General features: G+C 40.9%; 1 protein-coding gene across 1 annotated transcript; it reads left to right on the top strand.

The window, feature by feature from the left end:
- Positions 1 to 929: 929 nt before the first annotated feature.
- On the top strand, positions 930 to 20,582 carry LOC128491342 (tyrosine 3-monooxygenase-like). The gene is made up of 12 exons (XM_053463659.1): positions 930 to 1,157; positions 2,303 to 2,477; positions 4,650 to 4,738; positions 6,989 to 7,056; positions 7,873 to 7,923; positions 14,878 to 15,023; positions 15,485 to 15,620; positions 15,834 to 15,903; positions 17,179 to 17,235; positions 19,322 to 19,417; positions 20,168 to 20,301; positions 20,378 to 20,582. The coding sequence occupies exons 1-12, from the start codon at positions 930 to 932 to the stop codon at positions 20,535 to 20,537; spliced, it is 1,410 nt and encodes a 469-aa protein (XP_053319634.1). The 3' UTR covers positions 20,538 to 20,582.
- The last annotated feature ends 1,190 nt before the right edge of the window (positions 20,583 to 21,772 follow it).

Genomic DNA, 21,772 nt, shown 5'->3' with positions numbered 1-21,772 from the left:
GACTTATTACTTATAAAATTGTACCCATTGTTTAGCTCATCATGGACAGATACACAGCAAGTAGATTTAATAAATATGGTACTTTGTCAAATGTCCAATTTACTGTTACTTTCCTGGAAGAAGGTTCAGCACAATGGACAGCACCTCATCCATAAATATATAGGTTCTGCTGGCACCAACTTGTGCTTTTTCTACCATAGCACTTATTCCTAGCTCTGTGATGAAGTATTGTTTGAAAGGAGACATGCACACAAGTAAAAGAGGAAAAAGACAAAGCAAAACATAACTTATTAAAATGTAATAGTTAATAAGGTATTATTCATTATGCATTATGTTAGATAGATTATAGGTCTACATGGAGAACATATAAGTAATGGGATCATGCCAACAATAAAGCTGAAATAATTGTATAATATACATGGTATTTAGGGGAAAGAAAGGTATCATTCTAAATCTGGTTAGTAGTTTTGTTGCACTTGTGCCAAGATCTGCCTTTGTTCCTTCTTAAGCATGCAGGTTTTTATGTCTTATCCTCAGATTGTTTGGGTGAATTAAAATAGACATCTAATATAGCAATTTGCATAAAATACAATTTCAATGTCTGCTTTCATGTATTGATTCGTGTCTTTGCCTTAGCATAAACGTTGCTGAAGGGTGAGGAAAGCATAGAATGAATATTCATGGGTTGTATGGCACTATAAAACCCCAATAAATGGGTTTGCTTCTAGAAGAAAAGCAGTCCACATCTATGCTGTATAATTCAGCCTCTTGAAAGTGGCAGCTAGTACAGACTTATAACAATAATACAAATACATCTTCATATTGTAGAAGAAAGCATTTCTAGTGACTGAATAGCTGAAACAGCTAGCATAGCTTCCTAGATAATATCAGTATCTCCCTACACATACTGTGATGAGAGCCAACTCACAATGAAATCTGAAGTAGGTGCTCCTCATAATGCCCACCTTGCTGCCACAAAGCAGGGAGTTGCAGAGGATGAGAGGACAGAGAAAGAGTTAGCAGGGGACCTTCAGGCAACCGGATCCCTGGAGAGCTTTGGAGATCCTGCTGATCAGGAGGCAAGCACTTTGAATCTAATATTCACAATGGTAAATCCTGGAACATCTGGGCTGTCCACAAGCCTCAAAGTCATAGAGGTAAAGTAATGGCAAATTCATATGCATATTTTATTTAAAAGGGCACTGGAAAGCTAATATCTTTAGTATTGTGTAGTTACAAATCTTATCATGAGTTTTGTCATATTTCTTTTGTATTTAAATGTCAAAGAACCTACACATTCTCATGGTCATTTCAGTGTATGTTATGTATTTATATGTATATTTACAGTTATAGGTACAATGTTCTGGGCATATAATGTTTTTCTCATTGACTTAAATAATTCTATTGTTTTGCAACCCAACTGAAAGAAATATGCAAAACATGACCTGCAAATGTACATTATTCTGTATCTCAAGATTGTAAGCTTACAAGAAGGGCTCTTTCCACCTACTGTATCGGTTTGTCTTAACCCTTGAAAATATGTATTGTAAGAATTGCTGCGTAAATTGTTGGCGCTATATAAATAAAAGATAATAATTATAATTTGCTGAGTTGCTAGCTGTCAAATTACAAATATAAACCTTATTTTGTAAAAAGTAACTTCTTGAAGCAAATTTTCTTCTACATGGGAAATGTGGTTTTGACCAACAGAATTACACATTTAAAAATAACAATTTTAAATTTAAATAGACAACCTTATACAACTAACAGATACCAAGGAGTTGTCTGGTAAAAGGGAATAGAGGAGTGGATATTATATAGTACTCTGTAAAATGTTAATCTGCCTTTTTGCAGAGTAAATCATCTCAAACACGTGTTAACTCAAGAGTGATAAGTAATTATCCTAATGCTTTAACCAGAGGTTTATGAAGTCTTTGGGACTTCAGCATGAACCAAATCTTCACTGTAGTTTGGAGGAATGCCTACCTATACATTCAATCTGAATGATGGCGGCAATTCAAGTAAAGGCAATTCTTAACTACGCATGCATTCAATGTTTTGTTGTACTCATAGCAGGCAGAATTCCCTCTTTGCAACAGATTAGATTCATGTGGTATCTGTCTGCCTGGACAGGAGATGCTCCTGAGTGACTACACAACCACTTATGTCTCTGTTTGAAAGTATATTCATAACGTTTTGTTTAATTTTAGTGTTGGGGTACAGAATAAAAAGAAGGGATATTTTTTATTTACTATTTAATATTCAAATATTGATAAATATTAGTGCATATTCTTGCCTTTAGAAATTTGAAGCTTGTATCTACCACATTGAAACCAGACCTGTTCGATGGATCAAGCACATGGGGGATGGCCTTGAATGCTTTGTGAAATGTGACATCAAAAACTCTGTAATAAGCTCTCTTTTAGCATCTTTAAAAAGGGTGGCAGATGATGTGAAAATAGCTTCAGAGGAAAGAGGTAAGTGCTCCTGTTGAAAATGCTATTTTCCAATATATTTTCAGAATTTGCAGCCGGCCCTGGCAAATATACTCCATGCCATTAAGTAGCTGGTCAAACTGGGTTTGTCTTCCAGTAAAAAATATGTCTACACAGTTTTTATAATACAGAATATTTATCCAATCATAAAATGTTGAATACATTTCCTGTCAAGCTCTGCTGCTGTTGGGTTGAAAATCATTCGTCATCACAGTTGATAATAAAAGTCAATGGTTTGTAGCATCTGTCAGTCCTATCAAATGGACAGTTGGGCCAACTCAGCTCTTTGTGAGCCCTTTTCAACTTGGCTGCCAACTTGATTCAAGTTGTATTACTGTGAGCACGCCCATTGATTGTGAACTAGTAAATAGGCCGATGCTTTTCTTGGTAGTCAACAAATGAGTTGTCCAATATCACCAAACTCATAACTTCGCTGGATTGACTTGGGTTTAATTGATTTTAATATTTTCCCTGATTATTTCATCTTCCTTTAATTAAGACAAAATTCTAAAGGTACATTTTTACCTTTAGAACTTTCATTGGTTGATGCCAGGGGAGCCCCCTGCCGGGTCTTAAGGCCCTTTAAGAGCCTGGGGCCAAAGCTGCTGCTTACTGTTACAGCGTTAACCCCGTATTAACCACTGCTAGAAAATCAGCAGAAAATGAAGTGAAAACTGAACAAGAAGAACGTATTAGCCCAGAACGACCATGGCAATTGGCGAATATTCATGGAATACGAAGGGTTTTTTTCCCCCGAAGACAAACACAGAGACGTGGGTGGTGCCCAAGTTCTAATTTATAGCTACATGTATAGACCTTTATGGACTTTCATATTTTGCTGATATGTGACCCAGTCTCTGGTAATGAGCACCCACAATTTCTGCAGAAAATTAATAATAATAATGATAACGGTCATGTAAAAAAGGTAGATCTTGGCAAAAGTGCTACAGGACATAGAATATTATAGCTCTACCAAGAGCCTAATTAAATATATGCATTTAATAAATATAATCATATTTTTCCTAAATCCAATGCATATTTTTACGTTATTTCAGTTTTATTGTTTACATCATCCTGTTAATAATATGTCCTCCATGTATATATATGTTAATATAATCTAGCTAACATAGTGAATACTGGATAATAACTCATGAAAAATGATGTTGCCACCAACAGTGTTTCACAATATGGATTTTGGATTATCCGGTAATTGTTTGTATTTTATTATTTGCACAAATAATTTTTTCTCATTTGAAGACAATTTAAAATTTAAACTGAGAATTCAAAACAGCAATCCAGATTGAATGCTGAGGATAAAACAGCAAATTAAGTACCTTCCTGTGTTGAGGTGTGCTAACCATAACCACTGCCAACCATGAAATTGGTTAAAATGATTGTCATTTGTGTTAGCCCAGAACACATGTACTGTCACTGAACTGCCACCAGGGGTCAGTCATGTTCTGTTTGATGCAGGTTTGTTAAATTGCCAAACTGCCTTTATTTTCTTCTTGTTGTTAGGCTATAAAGTGCTAACCATTATGGAAGCAAAATCATAATGCATATAAGAAGTGTAAATAAAGAAAGAGGAATCACATGACTTACAGTTTTTGCCAAAAATGTAATGTTGGGCATGAAATTACAAATGACATGTTGCTAAACACCAGTTGTATTTGCTTGATATGCCATATTACAGTTTAGCGACAGCTGTGGCTCAATTTTTTGATGATCAAGATTTTAACATATGGCCTGAGAGTGGTGATGACATTTGGCAAGATTCTTTAAGTTTCCCACTGATAAATATAATAATGTGGGGTTTTTGCATGCAGAATATAATTAATCAATTCTGCTTTATGAAACTATATAACTATATAACTATTTAAATGCCATATGTATTTTAAATGATGTAAAAATAAAAAATGTGTACTTAAAAAGGCAATTTAGAATAATTTAATATAAATATAAAAATTCTCCAAGCTCTATAATTTATATTGCTGTTGTATTTTATTGAACCCAGATATTAAGACAATACCCCTAAGTAGTTTTAAAATATTATTTGGAAGTGGTGTACACTGGGGATCACTCCTTTTGGAATCATGTCTAAAATAATATTATAATACAGCTCATTCCCAGTAATATTGTTGGTTTTCCAAACAGTGTCTTCTTTTCCAAGAAAACTGCAAGATTTGGATTTGTGCCATCACCTGATTATTAAATTTGAGCCCAATTTTGATCAGGATCATCCTGTAAGTATGAAGTAATTGAAAACATGTTATATCATCTTGGAGTGCATGAACTTTCTATGTTATGATACCAAGATTTGCTACTCAGTGGCTACCTTGCTGTCTTACATAAATGATCTCCCAAGGACAAGAATGAAAAACAAATTTGTCCTAGATTGCCCCCCACCCCCATAATGTTGTCAAGGAAGTTCACTTCATCTGGTAATGATTTTACATTATAAAGCCTGTTTGAGTCAATAATTTATCCCAATATTGCGAAAAGTCCCAGAAGGTCAACTGGAATTACATCTCTGGGTTCAAATTGTGTGCCTCTTAGTAGTATTAACATAGTGAATGCAGAATAAAGGAAGGAACAGATGCCTATATTCTATTTTGGGAAGTTGCCGACACGTTTATTGTCCTACAGAACTTGAGGACAACTGGTTCTTCTTCACAAGGTACAGTTTTATCCGGGTCTGGATGCGGCTCAATCACTGGTTCAACCTTTCCTTCTTAAGAATTATTTCTTAATGCACTCAGTACATATATAACTTCACTTTAGTAAATAAATACAGCATTCTGTTAAATTAATAATAATACTGTTAGCTATCACCAGCCCTGGTGCTTATGGCATCCTAGGCAAATGGTGTCACTGGTGTACCCTCCAGAAGACACTTGCTTGCAATTATAGGACAGAACTACAACGGTGCCTGCTAAGTGCCCTAGAGTAGACAGTCACCTAGTTTGTTTATATGATAGGGCCTGCACCTCTTGAAACTGCCCTAGTTACAAATACCTTATGTGAGTAAATCCACATTAAAGGACATAAAGTATATCCCTAAATATATTTTAGTTGTAACCAAATTTTAACCAAAACACCAATATAAAAATTTCTAGCTCACAGAAAAGTAGGTTTGTTGTAGTTTTCCCAGGCTAATCATTTACATAGACATTAGGAGGATTTGCATCCACTGTTGTCAGATCCACAACCAAGAAAATGTCATGCAGTGAAGCATTTTAAGGTTATGTCCCTGGGTGGGTATTTGATGATTAACTAATACCATATGACATGAGAAAAAGACCAATTTCCACAGCTGTACGTCTTGGCTTTTTGCACAAAATGATGAACAGAGTTTTTTTAAAAAATCATTTTAAGGTTAACAACAAAAATCTTGCTTTTTAGCTTATGTTTTCTCATGTGATTTATGAAGAATCTGTTATTTTCTATATGTTTACAACATCAAGAAAAAGCTCTTGCACCAAGAAACATGTCAAAGGCAGCCCAACTCTTTGACCATGTTGCAATGTTTATGGAATAGTTGTGAAGCATTGTTGCACCCTGTAAATAAAATTTGCTCATTCATGTCCTAATCATTTGCACCTTTTTGCATTCTTTCATCTGATACATCTCAGATATCCATTGGCTCCCCATACTCCAGCTCCTGACTCTGACCTATAGATATCTTAACAACTCTGCCCACCCATATATCTACTGTCATATCCAACTACCCTCTTCATTCCTCTCATGGCTTGCATCTCTCTGCTACCATTATTCCCTCATCCCACTTGCATGTTCAGGTGCTGTACCACTTCTCTGCAATTACCTACGTCATTCTGTCAAACTTTCTCTCCCTTTCTCTCACAAAGCATAAAACCTTCCCTTCTAATACCCTCAACCAGCATCCTAAAGAAGCCATCTGCCATGCCCACCTGCAAGATCAACAGATCAGGAGTTTTCCATATCACCCTCCCTACAATAAATTCCTCTCCAACTGTCTCGCTTCACCCTCAACCACCCAATAGATTGTAAACTTCCAAGAGCAAGACTGTCCTTTACTTCTGCACCAGCATGTTTTAAACCCTACGGGACTCGGGCTTTTTCAGGTTCTGAGGGTTTGTTTTTTTTCATTTTTACCAAAAGTTTGTTAAACCTTGATTCCCGCACAAGCCATATATAGTTTTGTTCAGGAGAAGTATCATAGAAGTACATAGAAAGAATCAAAATACTATGCTAAAATTAAAAAAAAAATGTTTTGCATTTTTTGCTTAAGATTTCTTCTATCCTGTAAATGCCACAGCTGAACAATGACCCAGTTCAGAAACATCTCTTGATTACAATCATACCCCATATTCATGTTGTTTTTAATGTAGAATATTTTTTTAATGCGATTGGCTTAAGGGGATAGACTTTTAAAATAATTTATAAAATTCTGAATTATACTTTAGCATATATTCAATATATTATCATACATTACTTTTTATTTTCCTTTTTAGGGTTTTGTTGACCAAGAATACAAGAAACGCAGAGCATACTTTGCAGAACTCGCGTTCACTTACAAACAGTAAGTTTTAAGAGTCACAGACGTTTCTGAAGTGACTCACGGTCCAAGCATTGCTTAGGGGACCTCTGTGGATTCCTCTTGTGCCCAAGATGTAAGCAGAAAAGGTTTTTGCATACAAAGCTCGTTACACATATAAAGTAATCCTTCTAAAAACAGGATTTCATTATCTCAGATAAATATATCACTTGCTTCTTCAACACACTTTATCATAGACAATAACAGCATTGAGTTGGGTAAGACAAGTTTCACTTCCAGAACATGAATAATATAATCATAGGACATATCTCCAGGATCTTGCCAGATGGCACCTTATTCCTACGAGTCTTGAGAGTCTAATCTTTAGGTAGGGGAGTTCCACCTCTTTCTGCCTTCTTCTGCCAATTTTCCACCTACAGCTAGAAGTAGGTGAACAATGATGATGATGAACAAACTGGTAATGCTTTATTTGTGTGATTACACAATATTAATATAACCTTCTATGAGATGGCTATATGTTAATTTAAGCTGTGTCCAGTACTACAGTAATTACAAATAAATTTGAAATAATCACTTGATTGAATTTCCATAAAGAAAGATCATCTTCAAATATCAAATAGGTTAATTAAAATCAGAAATTATTATTATACCTCTCCCAATTACTACATTAAAAGTGAGTTTTTGCCTATAGTAAATAGACACATTAAACGTTAGTGGTATAATGTTATAGGATGGAACAAAATGAACCACAATGCTGGAACTCAATGTAGCTCACAACGCACACAAAGTGGTTAGGTATAGTTTTATACCAATTCACTTGTTTGAAAATCTTTATTCTAGAGGAGACCTGTTGCCAAGAATTGACTATACTGCTGAAGAAACTGCCACATGGTAAGAAATCTATCAAAAAGTGAAATAATATTATACTCTTGCACATGTATGGATATACCGGTATGTGTGTATATGTGTCATATTAATATGATTAATAATAACAACTGTTTGTCACGTACAAGTAGTTTGGAGACACCATGGTCAGGTAGGACTCCAGGACAGAACAGTTCAGACAAGCCAAGGTAGGGATTCCGGAGAACAGGATAGCCGATAAACGTAACCGAGGTCAGGATTGAGGAGGTCAGGATAAACGATAGCAAGCCGAGGTCAGGATACAGGATACAACGTAGTCAGGCGAGCCGAGGTCAAACACAGGAATCAGGAAGGTAAACGCTATCTGGGTGCTAGCACAAGGCATAGACGACCATCAGAAGGCAAGGTGTAACTGGTCTGAGGGGTTTAAATGGAGAACCGCGGAGGAAGTCTGAATCTCCCATCAGCCCCCTCATGACATCACTTCCGATATCCGGGAATCGCGGTCATCTTGATGGTGGCGTAATCTACCTTCATAAAGTCCCGCAGTAGGTGAGTTCGCCACTAGAGGGCGCGCGAGCACTGAAGCTGGACGCCGTGTACCAGGAGGTCTGCCTCTCCTGGGCGGCACTTCGGAGGACCGCAGCGGAAGTGATCGTGCGGTGGAGGGGGGTCTCCCTCTCCTTCGTGGTGGCTGCTGCGGAGGTGGCCGTGCGTTGGAGGGGGGTCTCCCTCTCCTGCGCGGCACTTCGGAGGACGGCAGCGGAAGTGATCGTGCGGTGGAGGGGGGTCTCCCTCTCCTTCGTGGCAGCTGCTGCGGAGGTGGCCGTGCGGTGGAGGGGGGTCTCCCTCTCCTTCGTGGCAGCTGCTGCGTAGGTGGCCGTGCGGTGGAGGGGGGGTCTCCCTCTCCTTCGCGGCGGCTGCTGCGGCAACGTGGGACCCGGGGACAGGTGGGTAACAGTACCCCCTCTCAAAAGGGCGCCCTCAGGGCGACCACCAGGACGAGAAGGACGTCTGGCGTGAAACGCACGAATCAATCGAGGCACGGAGAGGCGTGCCGCTGGTACCCAGGAACGCTCCTCAGGGCCGAGACCTCTCCACTGCACCAGATACTGTAGGCTTCCTTGCTGGCACCAGGAATCGAGAATGACCTGAGGAATGTTTCTCTCAGAAGGCCTCCTGGCAGTGCCAGCAGTGCAACGTTCGCCTCGGGTAAATTGGTTGCAGACCAGAGGCTTCAGTAAAGAGGCGTGAAATACCCGAGGAATGCGAAGTGTTCTGGGTAGCGAGAGTTCATAAGCCACCGGGGTGATCTGACGTAGAACCAGAAAAGGCCCAATAAACCGCGGGGCCAATTTCATGGACGGAAGCCGGAGTCTCAGGAATCGTGTAGATAACCAAACCCTATCGCCAAGTCGATACGAGGGATTGGAAGAACGTCTCTTGTTGGCCTGGCGTTGCTGGAGCTGAGCCGCGCGTTACAGTGCGGAATGAACAGAAGCCCAAGTACCCCGGATGGAGGCAAGTCTCTCCTCCAGATCCGGAACAGGTGAAACCGGTAATGTGTCCGGGAGAGACTGCGGATGTAGACCATAAAGACAGAAGAACGGGGAGATCCTAGTGGCCTCCTGGAGCGTGTTGTTCCTAGCAAACTCAGCGAACGGCAGTAGATCGACCCAATTATCCTGGTGGTCGTTGATGAAGAGACGTAGGTATTGCTCCAAATGTTGATAAGCTCTTTCAACCAGCCCGTTCGTCTGAGGGTGATATGCCGATGAGAAAGCCAGGGTGATGCCCAGGGACTTAGTAAAGTCATGCCAAAATCTTGCAATGAACTGTGTACCCCTGTCCGACACAATTTCAGACGGCACTCCGTGGAGTCGAACGATCTCCCGGATAAAGACATCTGCCAGAGTAGAGGCGTTAGGAAGCTTCTTGAGCGGAATGAAGTGAGCCATTTTAGAGAATCGATCAACCACCACGAGAATCACGGTGTGACCCTTAGAAGGAGGCAGCTCCACAATAAAGTCCATGGCCACATGAGTCCAAGGCACCGAGGGACAAGGAAGCGGCCGCAGAAGTCCAGCAGGACGTGCACGGCAGGATTTGTTGGCCGCGCATTTGGTGCATGATTGGACAAAGGCCGTAGTGTCCCTGCCCCAGTGGGGCCATTAAAAAGTCCGAGAAATCAGATCCTTAGTGCGCGCCACTCCAGAATGTCCCGAGGTTCTGGTGCCATGGAGCGTGCGTAGTACAGGAGTACGCAAACTAGGGGGCACAAATAGTCTCCCTGGAGGTAAGGAGGCCGGAGCTTGTCCTTGAGAGTGAGATATGCGATCCAACAAAGGGGTGTAGCCACGTAATCGAATAGCAGCGATGACTTTGGCAGAAGGGATAATGGGTTCAGGATCCCTACTCTCCTCCTCCGGACGCGTGTGCATGCGCGATAATGCATCTGCCTTGGTGTTCTTTGAACCTGGACGGTACGTCAGCACGAATGGGAATCGGGAAAGGAACAAAGCCCACCTGGCCTGGCGCGGATTGAGGCATTTAGCAGACTCCATGTACTGGAGGTTCTTATGATCTGTCAAAATCAAGGTAGGTACCGAAGCTCCCTCCAGCAGATGACGCCACTCCTCCAGAGCCAGGATGACAGCCAACAATTCCTTATTCCCGATGTCATAGTTCCTCTCGGCTGCCGAGAAGTGCCGAGAGAAATACCCACACGGATGCAGTGGTCCACTGTATGATGCTCGTTGCGAGAGTACGGCTCCAACCCCGGATTCAGACGCATCCACCTCCAGGACGAACAGTAGGTGGGGATCGGGGTGCCGTAGCACCGGAGCCGACGTGAATCTCTCCTTCAGAAGAGCAAATGCAGACACCGCCTCCATCGACCATTCCGCGACCTTGGCACCCTTCTTAGTCAAGTCAGTTAAGGGTGCAACAATCTTGGAGTAATTCCGAATAAAACGCCGGTAATAGTTGGCGAATCCAAGGAAACGTTGAAGAGCCTTGAGGCTCATGGGCTGCGGCCAGTCCTTGATAGCTTGTATCTTAGATGGATCCATGTCGAACCCCTCCGGCGTGATAGTGTAACCCAAAAACGTCACTTGACGAGTCTCAAAGACGCACTTCTCCAATTTAGCGAATAGTCCGCGTTGCCGAAGATGGGACAGTACACGACGGACCTGTTCACGATGGGAAGGCAAGTCAGCAGAGTAAATCAGGATGTCGTCCAAATAGACAACGACGAACTGCTGGAGGAAATCTCGGAGACAGTCATTGATAAACTCCTGAAAAACGCCGAGGCGTTGCAGAGTCCGAACGGCATAACCAGGTATTCATAGTGTCCAGAGCGTGTATTGAACGCAGTCCTCCACTCATGGCCGGCACGGATACGGACAAGGTTATAGGCCCCACGAAGATCCAGTTTAGTAAATATTGTAGCCCCTCGTAACCTGTCAAATAGTTCGGAGATAAGGGGAATCGGGTAGGAGTTACGTTGTGTGATCTTATTCAGGCCCCTGTAATCGATGCATGGTCTCAGCTCTCCGTTCTTCTTTTTAACAAAAAAGAACCCAGCACCGGCAGGAGATGTAGACCGACGGATGAAGCCACGCTTGAGATTCTCCTCGATGTAGGTCTCCATAGCCTTGGTCTCAGGAACCGATAGTGGATAGACCCGGCCTCTAGGAGGCATAGTACCCGGAAGGAGATCAATCGGACAGTCATACGGTCTGTGTGGAGGTAACTTCTCTGCTTCCCGCTTGTCAAAGACATCTGCAAATTCCCGGTATTGTCTTGGAAGAACAGTAGTAATGACCTCAGATGCAGTGGACACACTGGCCAGCTTAACGGGTTTGACGCAATGCTCCTCACAAGTTTGACTCCATGACGTAATCTCTCTAGTCGTCCAGTCGATGACGGGATTGTGCATCTGTAGCCATGGAAACCCCAAAACGACTGGAATAGAGGGGAGAGCAGATAACCAGGAACCGAAGTGTCTCGTTATGTATCATGCCTACGGAGAGTGTCACCCGTGTAGTAGTGTGGGTAACCTGAGCAGGATGAAGAGGTCTACCGTCAATGGCCTCGAGTCTTACCGGAGTGTCCCTCAGTATCGTGGGAATACGCTGCTGCTCACAAAAACAGGCGTCAATAAAGTTCTCCGCAGCTCCCGAATCCAAAAAGGCCTCTGTGCAAACAGACCCTGCAGACCACGACACCCGAATTGGAACGGTCATACGTGAGTTGCATGTGTCAGAGGACATACCCAGCACACCCAAAGCAGGTCCCCTGAACCACTCTAGGTGCGGGCGTTTCCCGGCTTCTTATGACAAGAATTTGCCCAATGTCCTGCCGTGCCGCAATACAAGCAGAGCCCCTCCTTATGTCTCCTGGACCTCTCCTGTGCCGACAGATGGGCAGCACTCAGTCGTATGGACTCCTCAGATACGGAAGGAATCGTAGGAGGTGGTAACAACTGGGAGACCGGACGTATCAGGTGACGAACGTCTCTGTCACTAGCTCTCATGCCGTCCCGCTGTACCTGTCGCTCGCGGAGTCGAAGATCAATCTGAGTTATGCAAGATATCACCGAGTCAAGGTCAGATGGTAGATCTCGGGCCGCAATCTCGTCTTTCAAAGTCTCAGATAATCCGTTCAAAAAGGCCCAATCAATGCTTCACTAGTCCAGTTCACCTCAGCCATAAGGGTGCGACACTCTATAGCATAGTCCATCAGAGAGCGCTCCCCTTGACAAATATTAAAAAGTGCGGACGAAGCGGTTGAACTCCTGCCTGGAACGTCGAATACTGTGCGTAGTGTAGACACAAATTCGGGGTAGGAGCGAACTACCGGTGCGTCTCTCTCCCACAAGGGAGATGCCCAAGTCAGAGCCTTGTCGGTAAGGAGCGAAATTACGTATCCAACCTTAGCCCGGTCTGAAGCAAAGGTATAAGGAGAAAGTTCGAAATTAATTTCGCATTGGTTAAGGAATCCACGACATGTAGCAGGATCTCCTCGTTAACGTCGTGGCGGCGGAAGGTTTATAGGAGCATGAACCACAGCGACTGGAGCTGAAGGAGGAACTGGTGGAAGTTCTACTGCAGGAGAGTGCGCCTGTAATCCGGGATCAGTGCGCTGAAGAAGAGTCTGGAACACCTGGGTAAACTGCTCCAGACGATGATCCATCTCATCCAGACGAGCCTCACAGGAACCTGGAAGTCCCACCGAAGCGGGTCTCATGATGGCCTTCTGATTCTGTCACGTACAAGTAGTTTGGAGACACCGTGGTCAGGTAGGACTCCAGGACAGAACAGTTCAGACAAGCCGAGGTAGGGATTCCGGAGAACAGGATAGCCGATAAACGTAGCCGAGGTCAGGATTGAGGAGGTCAGGATAAACGATAACAAGCCGAGGTCAGGATACAGGATACAGGATACAACATAGTCAGGCGAGCCGAGGTCAAACACAGGAATCAGGAAGGTTAACGCTATCTGGGTGCTAGCACAAGGCATAGACGACCATCAGAAGGCAAGGTGTAACTGGTCTGAGGGGTTTCAATGGAGAACCGCGGAGGAAGTCTGAATCTCCCATCAGCCCCCTCATGACATCACTTCCGGTGCCCAGGAATCGCGGCCATCTTGATGGTGGCGTAATCTACCTTCATAAAGTCCCGCAGTAGGTGAGTTCGCCACTAGAGGGTGCGCGAGCACTGAAGCTGGACGCCGTGTACCAGGAGGTCTGCCTCTCCTGCGCGGCACTTCGGAGGACGGCAGCGGAAGTGATCGTGCGGTGGAGGGGGGGTCTCCCTCTCCTTCGTGGTGGCTGGTGCGGAGGTGGCCGTGCGTTGGAGGGGGGTCTCCCTCTCCTGTGCGGCACTTCGGAGGACGGCAGCGGAAGTGATCGTGCGGTGGAGGGGGGTCTCCCTCTCCTTCGTGGCAGCTGCTGCGAAGGTGGCCGTGCGGTGGAGGGGGGTCTCCCTCTCCTTCGTGGCAGCTGCTGTGTAGGTGGCCGTGCGGTGGAGGGGGGTCTCCCTCTCCTTCGCGGCGGCTGCTGCGGCAACGTGGGACCCGGGGACAGGTGGGTAACACTGTTATTATTATTCATAATAAAAATAATATCATACTGAATATTTTAAAAGCGGACATGTTGCATTTTAGTTGGAGTTATTCTCTGCTTTATGTTTACAGTCTCTGGATACTCTTATCAATCCCAGAATCACTTACAGTCATGGGTGTTCTATGGAATGGTGCTAGTTAGAAATTATTTTTTTGTAATGATAACCAGATCCACAAACTGCTTTGTATTAGAAAAACTAATAAAAAATGTTTATACCTTACAATCTCTGGATCTCAAAATTAGGTGTTTGTTTTTGCCTAACCATCATCAACTGTGAGTGAGAAAGAATGTTAACTTGATTACTTACCATTTCCAAGAATGATCTAAGTTTTCATAACACATTCATAAGAGTGCGGCCCCAGAGCACTGTGAAAATAATTAAAATAGTGTAATGAAAAAATAAAATAGTTGTTCTGGCAAGCAAACAAAACCTTGTTCAACGAAAAGTAAGTAAGGGCTGATTTAAGACATTCATTCTTATCCCTGTGTTTTATATCTATCTTAAGGAGTACACCGAAAGGTAGCTTCATGGTTTGGCTTCAGAGTAGAGTATATTTCTTCTGGTAATAAATGTGAGATCCATATATTTAACACTAGCACGTTAACATAGTAAAGTACATTTTAGTTGGCATATAAGGACATAATATAACTTTTTTGTTCTGCTTTAATGAAATGGTCACAAAGTTAAATCTATATTATCATAACTCCATTGTTATCTATAACAGTAGATTGTTTCTATATTATATATATATATATACTGTATATCTGCACTGTTTGTTGTTAATGTAGCAGTGATGTTTTAACTGCATAATGGGTAGTTTAATTTAACATGAATGTATATTTTATACTTTAAAGGAGAAAGGTTTACAGATCCCTCATCAATTTGTATCCGAATTATGCATGCAAGCAGTACTTAGATTCCTTCCAACAGCTGGAGAAATACTGTGGCTTTACAGAGGATGCTATACCTCAGCTTCAAGACGTCTCTCAATTTCTAAAAGGTAACACAAATGGAAAAAATGAAAGAAAACAAATTTATACAATTCTACATTAAGACAAGCTAGTTCTCAGAGCCTAATCTGAACATAGGTAGTCAGTGTTTGGTAGATTAGTTTGTAATGTAATGTGTTAATGTGCGTGTGTTACTAGTTTCTCTTAACACAAAACTTTGTTGTCAGTTTTATTAATTGGACAATGTGATGGATTCTGTGTCATTTAATTAGAATATGTACAGTTAAGCCAGTTGTTGTTTTTTGAGTCTCAAATTAAACAATTATGGCAAAAATCACTAACCGTCAGTGAGATATAATTAAAAATAACTACATCATCTTTTTATATTATATATTTCTTTAGTTCATATAAAAATAGCCCCATAAATGAACATGCACTTTTTGATAAAAAAAAAGCACCTGTCTTTACCTCAAAAATGATTTTGTTCATTTCACTAAATTGTCCTACATAGAAAGAACAGGATTCACATTGAGACCAGCAGCAGGCTTACTCTCTGCACGGGATTTCTTAGCTTGTCTGGCCTTCCGAGTATTTCCGAGTACCCAGTATATAAGACATCACTCTGCCTCCATGCATTCTCCTGAACCGTGAGTTAAAAATGAACTATACGAATGTTGGCTAAATTGATGGCTTGGTTGAGGTACAAAGTGGTTCAAGCAATTCCTAATTAAAAATGAGAGAACTTTTCTGCCATCTGAAATGTAGATTAAAATGTAGTTTAGTGTATTTCACATTCATGTATTTACATATAAAGGAACATACTTAAATTGTATGTATTTTTTTGATTATTATTTCTGCAGTGATTGCTGCCATGAATTGCTGGGGCATATTCCCATGCTAGCTGACAAAGAATTTGCTCAGTTCTCACAGGTAAATCACATTTTTGTACAAGATTATTAGACGATTTTTACACTGAGTTTGATAGATCAAACATTTATGGGTCTGTTGCCAAAAAGCCTGAGGTGCCCAAGTTTTCACTGAGTAGATGATCGTCATTCTTCCACTGTTATCATTGCTGTTGAAAGGCACATGTAAATAAGAGCATGTCTAGATTTGTTGTTCTATACATAATAAGGCTAAAAAGGCATACATCTACCGAGTTTATCCCATCAGACATTGCCATAATTCTATTGATCCAGATAAAGGAAAAACAGCCTTATAAGAGTATGGTCACTTTTCTCTGGAAAGAGGAAAATATAAATCACGACTGGGATTTTTCTCAGAATCAATATTATTTTTTAAAATTACTATGTGTACTGGTGAATATCCATTGTTTGCCAGAAGAGTTAGCTTGTTTTAATAATATGGGAAATCTGGAGCCGGGACCAAGCAAGAATATGAGTGGTAGTCATGTTCTCATTAAAGTTGGAGACCCACCATGATGCTAATCCAAGAAGTGAGGTACTGAGAGAGACAAAATAGATGCAGTCAAGACAATGGCCGGAGGAGGAAGCTGTGGTTCAGAAATGAGTATTTGTGCCAAACTGTCAATAATCCAGAGAACAAATTAATAGTGTCAGGAGAAAGGGCCAGTAAGCAGCTGTGCCAGAGTAGCAAATCATCTAGGCACAGACTAGTAGTACTCAAAGGTCTCCACTGCTTTGTTGCTACACCCAGGAGCCATTACAACAACTATAGATATGCTATAGAATTATGGAAGTGAAATACCATTTTAAGTTTACGTTGTTGGGTTTACCTCAGGTGCTGAATGTTGAATATTTTGTATTTGTCAAGGAACTTTCTGAGGTGCAAGGTCTCATGGATACCCCATTAGATTAATATAAAGATTGGTCCTAAATGACTGGAAATACTTCTGGATACTCAGGGTTGATTTGCAGTTATTGCTAGTCCTAGCCCAGTTCACATTATTTTATAAGCCATAAATGAACGATCATAAAAGTCCCCTTTCAATAGATTTTTTTGCATTCCAGACTGACTGCCTCCATGTTTACTTTAGCCATCAATCCTGCAGTTAGCTCAGTTGAATGTTGGGCTGTAATTTTATGGGACAGTTACACACACTGTAAACATATTATTCTTACCTTTATTGTTTACACTGTACTACAAAACACCACTAGACTTTATTTCTCATTTCTTACCTAATCCAGAAATGTCAGGACTAACACAACATTGTTATATCTGCAGGATATTGGCCTGGCTTCACTTGGAGCATCCGATAAAGATATTGACAAACTGGCAACTGTAAGTTTACATGAGGTCTACAGAACACTCTCTCCTACAGCCCCCATAAAGCCTGCCACACATTTCTCCATCTTTCCACAATTCTACTCTCCCTCCCTGACCCACATCCACCCCTGTGCTGTCTTACTTTATAGAAATCATGGGCACGCTAACGCGGATGCTGCAGGTGCACTGCAACGAGGCGCTTACTTTCTAAGGGTGCACTCCTGGCCCCCCAAAGATCTCAGAAGCACATGTCTACGGCTGTATCAGAGGCACTTGATGTGTTGTCATATCCGGCGCTTATGATACAGATACATAGGCTCTCCAGGACTTCTACACCAGACTAAAAGGAAACAGTACAAGGGGTAGGTGGGGCACGGCAGAGGTTGATGGGGACATTGTAGAAGGGTACAGGATATGGAAGTTGGAGCATGTGACTTGATCAAAGGAAATCAGGTCTACACATCTGTGGAGCGGCCGATCGGATAAGTAGGTGGAACTGTGGCTCACTGGTGTCTCAGATGCTTGTATGTATGCTGTATGTACTTTAAGATAGCTACAACTGACATTACACATGATTTCCTACATTTATTAACAGCTCAGTCATAACGGGACACTTTCTTCTTAGTGTATTACATATTTGCTTTTTGAATGCTTGTGTGGGAGTCTAATTCTCTCTCTTAATTAAACCATTTATCTCTTTCCCCAACACATTCTTCTCACATGGACTTAATGAATGTATTGCCACCTTAGATTACATTGTAACCACAAACTTGCTCCCAGATTCAACTATTGCTTGTGGAATCGACACTCTTTATGCAACAAAGTATGATATGGCTACCGTACTTGACCTATTTATCTCATACCTTTAACCTTTTGTCCCCTAATGGACCTAGACCTCCTCCTCTGACATGACCTTATCCGCTGCACTCTCCTTCAGGGGCCTACACTTACATACTCTTAGGCCTGGCGATAAAAACGGTGATGGTATAACCATGCTTCTCTCCCTTAACTACACCTTTTTGCATTTATACAGAGTCTTCCCTCCCTTTAAATTTGTTCTCTGCTCTTTCTCTTCACATTGCAGTAATACATTGCTCACATTTCTGATCACTTTTCTCTCTTCTGACACCTCAAATGCCATTCTAGGTGACTTCAACATCCCCTATGACATATCTATAACAACTCTGCTTGCTCCAAACTTCCCCAGTGCACTAATTCTCCCACACAATAATGGACCTTATTTGGTTTTCTCTAGGTCATGTTCCCTCTCCAAATTCTCTATCTTTCCCTTCCCCCTTTCTGACCACTACTGTATTTACACAGTGACATTGCACACTATGTTATCTGCTACACAACCATTGCAGTTATATTTTTTTATATTTTTAATCTTTGTTTTTTTATTTAAGTTTTCTATGTTTTCTTAAGAGACACATTTATGACAAAACAAGTTTATTACATAAATTAGAACCTTAGATACTTCAAATGCCCACAGTATTAATTTAGTTTTGAACTGGATATACTGTAAAAACAAAGTTGCAGTCAAAAAGCAACTATTTTTCATTTCATCTATAATCTGTTTTTGCAACAACTACAATGAATTAACACTACTGCATTTTTTTACATTAACTTCTGAATAAAGGTTATCTGTATGAAGTCATGTCACAGTTTCCCTATCATGTAAATAGTAAGTAATTTTAATAAAAAGGATGCTTTTTAAAAAAATGATCTTCTATATGGAACTATTCACAAATAGCGATGCAGTTAATCCAGAAAAAAACAGCACCATGGCAACCTCAAATAACTCTTCATGTTTGTAATATATTTTTCATTGGCTAAAAGATTCTTTGGTCTTAGTTAAAATCTCACAGTATTATAATATGGTATAAGATTTTCCAGTTACTATCAGATTATATTTCTCCTTAGCTTTTATTTACTAAATCTTAAAAATTTACAATAGGTAACAGAAAGAACTTATTTGACATCTCTAGTCAAGATAGAAAAGAACCTAACTCATAAACAAAGTTATTGAACAGTTACTACAATTGTAATTCGTTTTTTTTTTGTAACTGTCTAAAAACAAAATGTTTTCCTTATATTTTAGCTGTACTGGTTCACTGTTGAGTTTGGTCTCTGCAAGCAGAATGGATCTATTAAAGCCTATGGAGCAGGACTTCTATCTTCATATGGAGAACTTATGGTAGGAATAACTATTTGTAAATTATGTTTTTTGATACATATATTTGGATATGATTGAAATTCACCACAAATTTGTTTTTCTGTCATAGATTATGTCATGATAACACTATGGAATTAGCTGATGCTCAGCAAACAAAATATAGTGTGATGCTATGTAAATAAACTGCAATGGTGAAGATTACATAAACCAGCACTGTCTAGTATAGGCACTGAGTGAATGCATCGTATTAAGCGCTGCGTAAATTTTTGGCGCTATATAAATAAAATTTAATAATAATAATAATAATAACTTTTGCAAATGTCACATTCCTGTATGCAGATTTGGTTTAATAACAACTTCCCAAGAATAAATGATTCACACATTCTGACTTTTTTGAGTGTCAGAGAAAGATATAGAATGTAGTCTTGCTTAACTAATTAGTAGTATAATTGATTTGATGTGTTATGTAAATGCGTAATGCATATAGACTGATATTTTGATGTAAACACAATGATGGTATGCAGCTGCCACCATGTGGCCAAAACAGATAACAACAAGTGGATATTTACTGAGCAAACTATATTTTTTCTCCAGCAAAAAAGGGCATCGCCTAATCATTGATTTCATTACAATGAATTAAATTAGCCAGTTAAGGTTCAATAATTCCCTTAAGTATTCAAATGTTAAAAATATAATTGTGCTATGGGTACAAGGCACGGGAATGCTTTTGCCACAGATATATATATATCTCTTTGGCTTTTTTGTTTACAGTATGCATTTTCAAACAAGCCAGTTCTTAAACCTTTTGATCCGGATGTAACAGCCATTCAGTCTTATCAGGACACTTCATTTCAACCAATTTACTTTGTGTCTGAAAACTTTGAGGATTCTAAAGTAAAACTCAGGTGAGCAAAAGATCCATTCATTTTCCTCTATTTTAAATCATGGTTATTATTCTGATAACTGATTTTGCCTTTGCAGACACTATGCTATGAAGATGAAGAAACCTTTCTCTCTCCGATATGACCCTTTCACATGCAGCATTGAAGTTCTTGATTCACTTCAAAAAGTCAAGAATATGCTTGGTCAGATAAATGATAATCTGAAGAGCTTATATTTCGCATTGGACAAAGTTTGCTGACTGCATGAATAAGCCAAACATTCCCTTTTGCCAACCTATAGATCACAAGAATATAGCTCAAAAGTAAATTTTCGCTGCAACTCCTGGAAGTGCATTTTTTCCCCAGCTTCACTTTTATTTATGACAATACCTAAGAACTAATCCTGCAACCCCTGTTTTAACAGTCTCCACTTTAAGGCATTTACCTGGTGTGTCAGATGGCCAATCAAGGTGCTGACTAATAATTAGACTTGGGCGTCGGCCAACTCTTGTTCGTCTTTGTGGGGGAAAAAATCTTCGTATTCCGTGAATATTGGCCTGTTCCTGTGTTCGGTTCGGGCAAATATTCATGTACAAGCAGCATCTTTGGCGCCAGGATTTTAAATGTCTGTACAAGCAACTCTATTGGTCGCCTGCAGGGGCCTCCTCTGCCATCAACTGATGATGTATACCTGTAAAGTCGCTTGTACGGACCTTTAACTCTTGGAGCAGGGTCTCCCCAGGCCAAGTTGCGCCGTCAGGAGTTAAAGGGCCGTGCGAGTGAGCCTATTGGTTGCCTGCAGATGGCCCCTTCAGGCGACCAATAGAGTTGCTTGCACAGCCCTTTAACTCTTGATGGGGAACTTGGCCTGTCTCCCCGATCCAAGTTTAACTCCTGATGGCGGACCTATGGATTTCAGCATCGTTTTGATTGGTTGATCCCAGAGGAGGCCCCTGCAGGTGACCAATAGAGTTGTTCGCACGGCACTTTAACTCCTGACAGCGAATCTGTGGATTTCCGCTTCCATTAACCCCTGCAATGCTGCGTAGATAAGGTAGGCTAGATGGGGAAGGGACCAGGGAGATTAGTAGACGAAGACGCCACCATGTTCGTATGTTCGGTATTCGGGCTGAACAACGAAAACGCACCCTTTGTGTTCGTTTTCATGTTCACCTGAATATGAATGCACAAGTCTACTAATAATGGCAACAAAATGGCCGTAATAATGGTCAGCATGCAAAATGATTGGTAGAAACATAGTTATTTGTATTCAAGCAGTGGTTTTAACTGTTATATACAATTGTGATGTTTCAATATCATTTAACCAGAGCATAATATGTCTGCTCCAGACTGTAATCCTGAAAAAAACCAAAAAACCCTGAAACCAAGGGTCAATGTCTGTGAGTTCTCAAGTGTGAACATTACACCAGAGGCTAGGGTGGGAAATGTTAATGGTTGTATAGATATTGGATAGTGTTTACTGAAGGCTTAAGGA

The sequence above is a fragment of the Spea bombifrons genome, chromosome 4, assembly GCF_027358695.1.
Source record: "Spea bombifrons isolate aSpeBom1 chromosome 4, aSpeBom1.2.pri, whole genome shotgun sequence".
Taxonomy (NCBI): domain Eukaryota; kingdom Metazoa; phylum Chordata; class Amphibia; order Anura; family Pelobatidae; genus Spea; species Spea bombifrons.
This window is presented reverse-complemented; position numbering and strand designations above follow the sequence as displayed.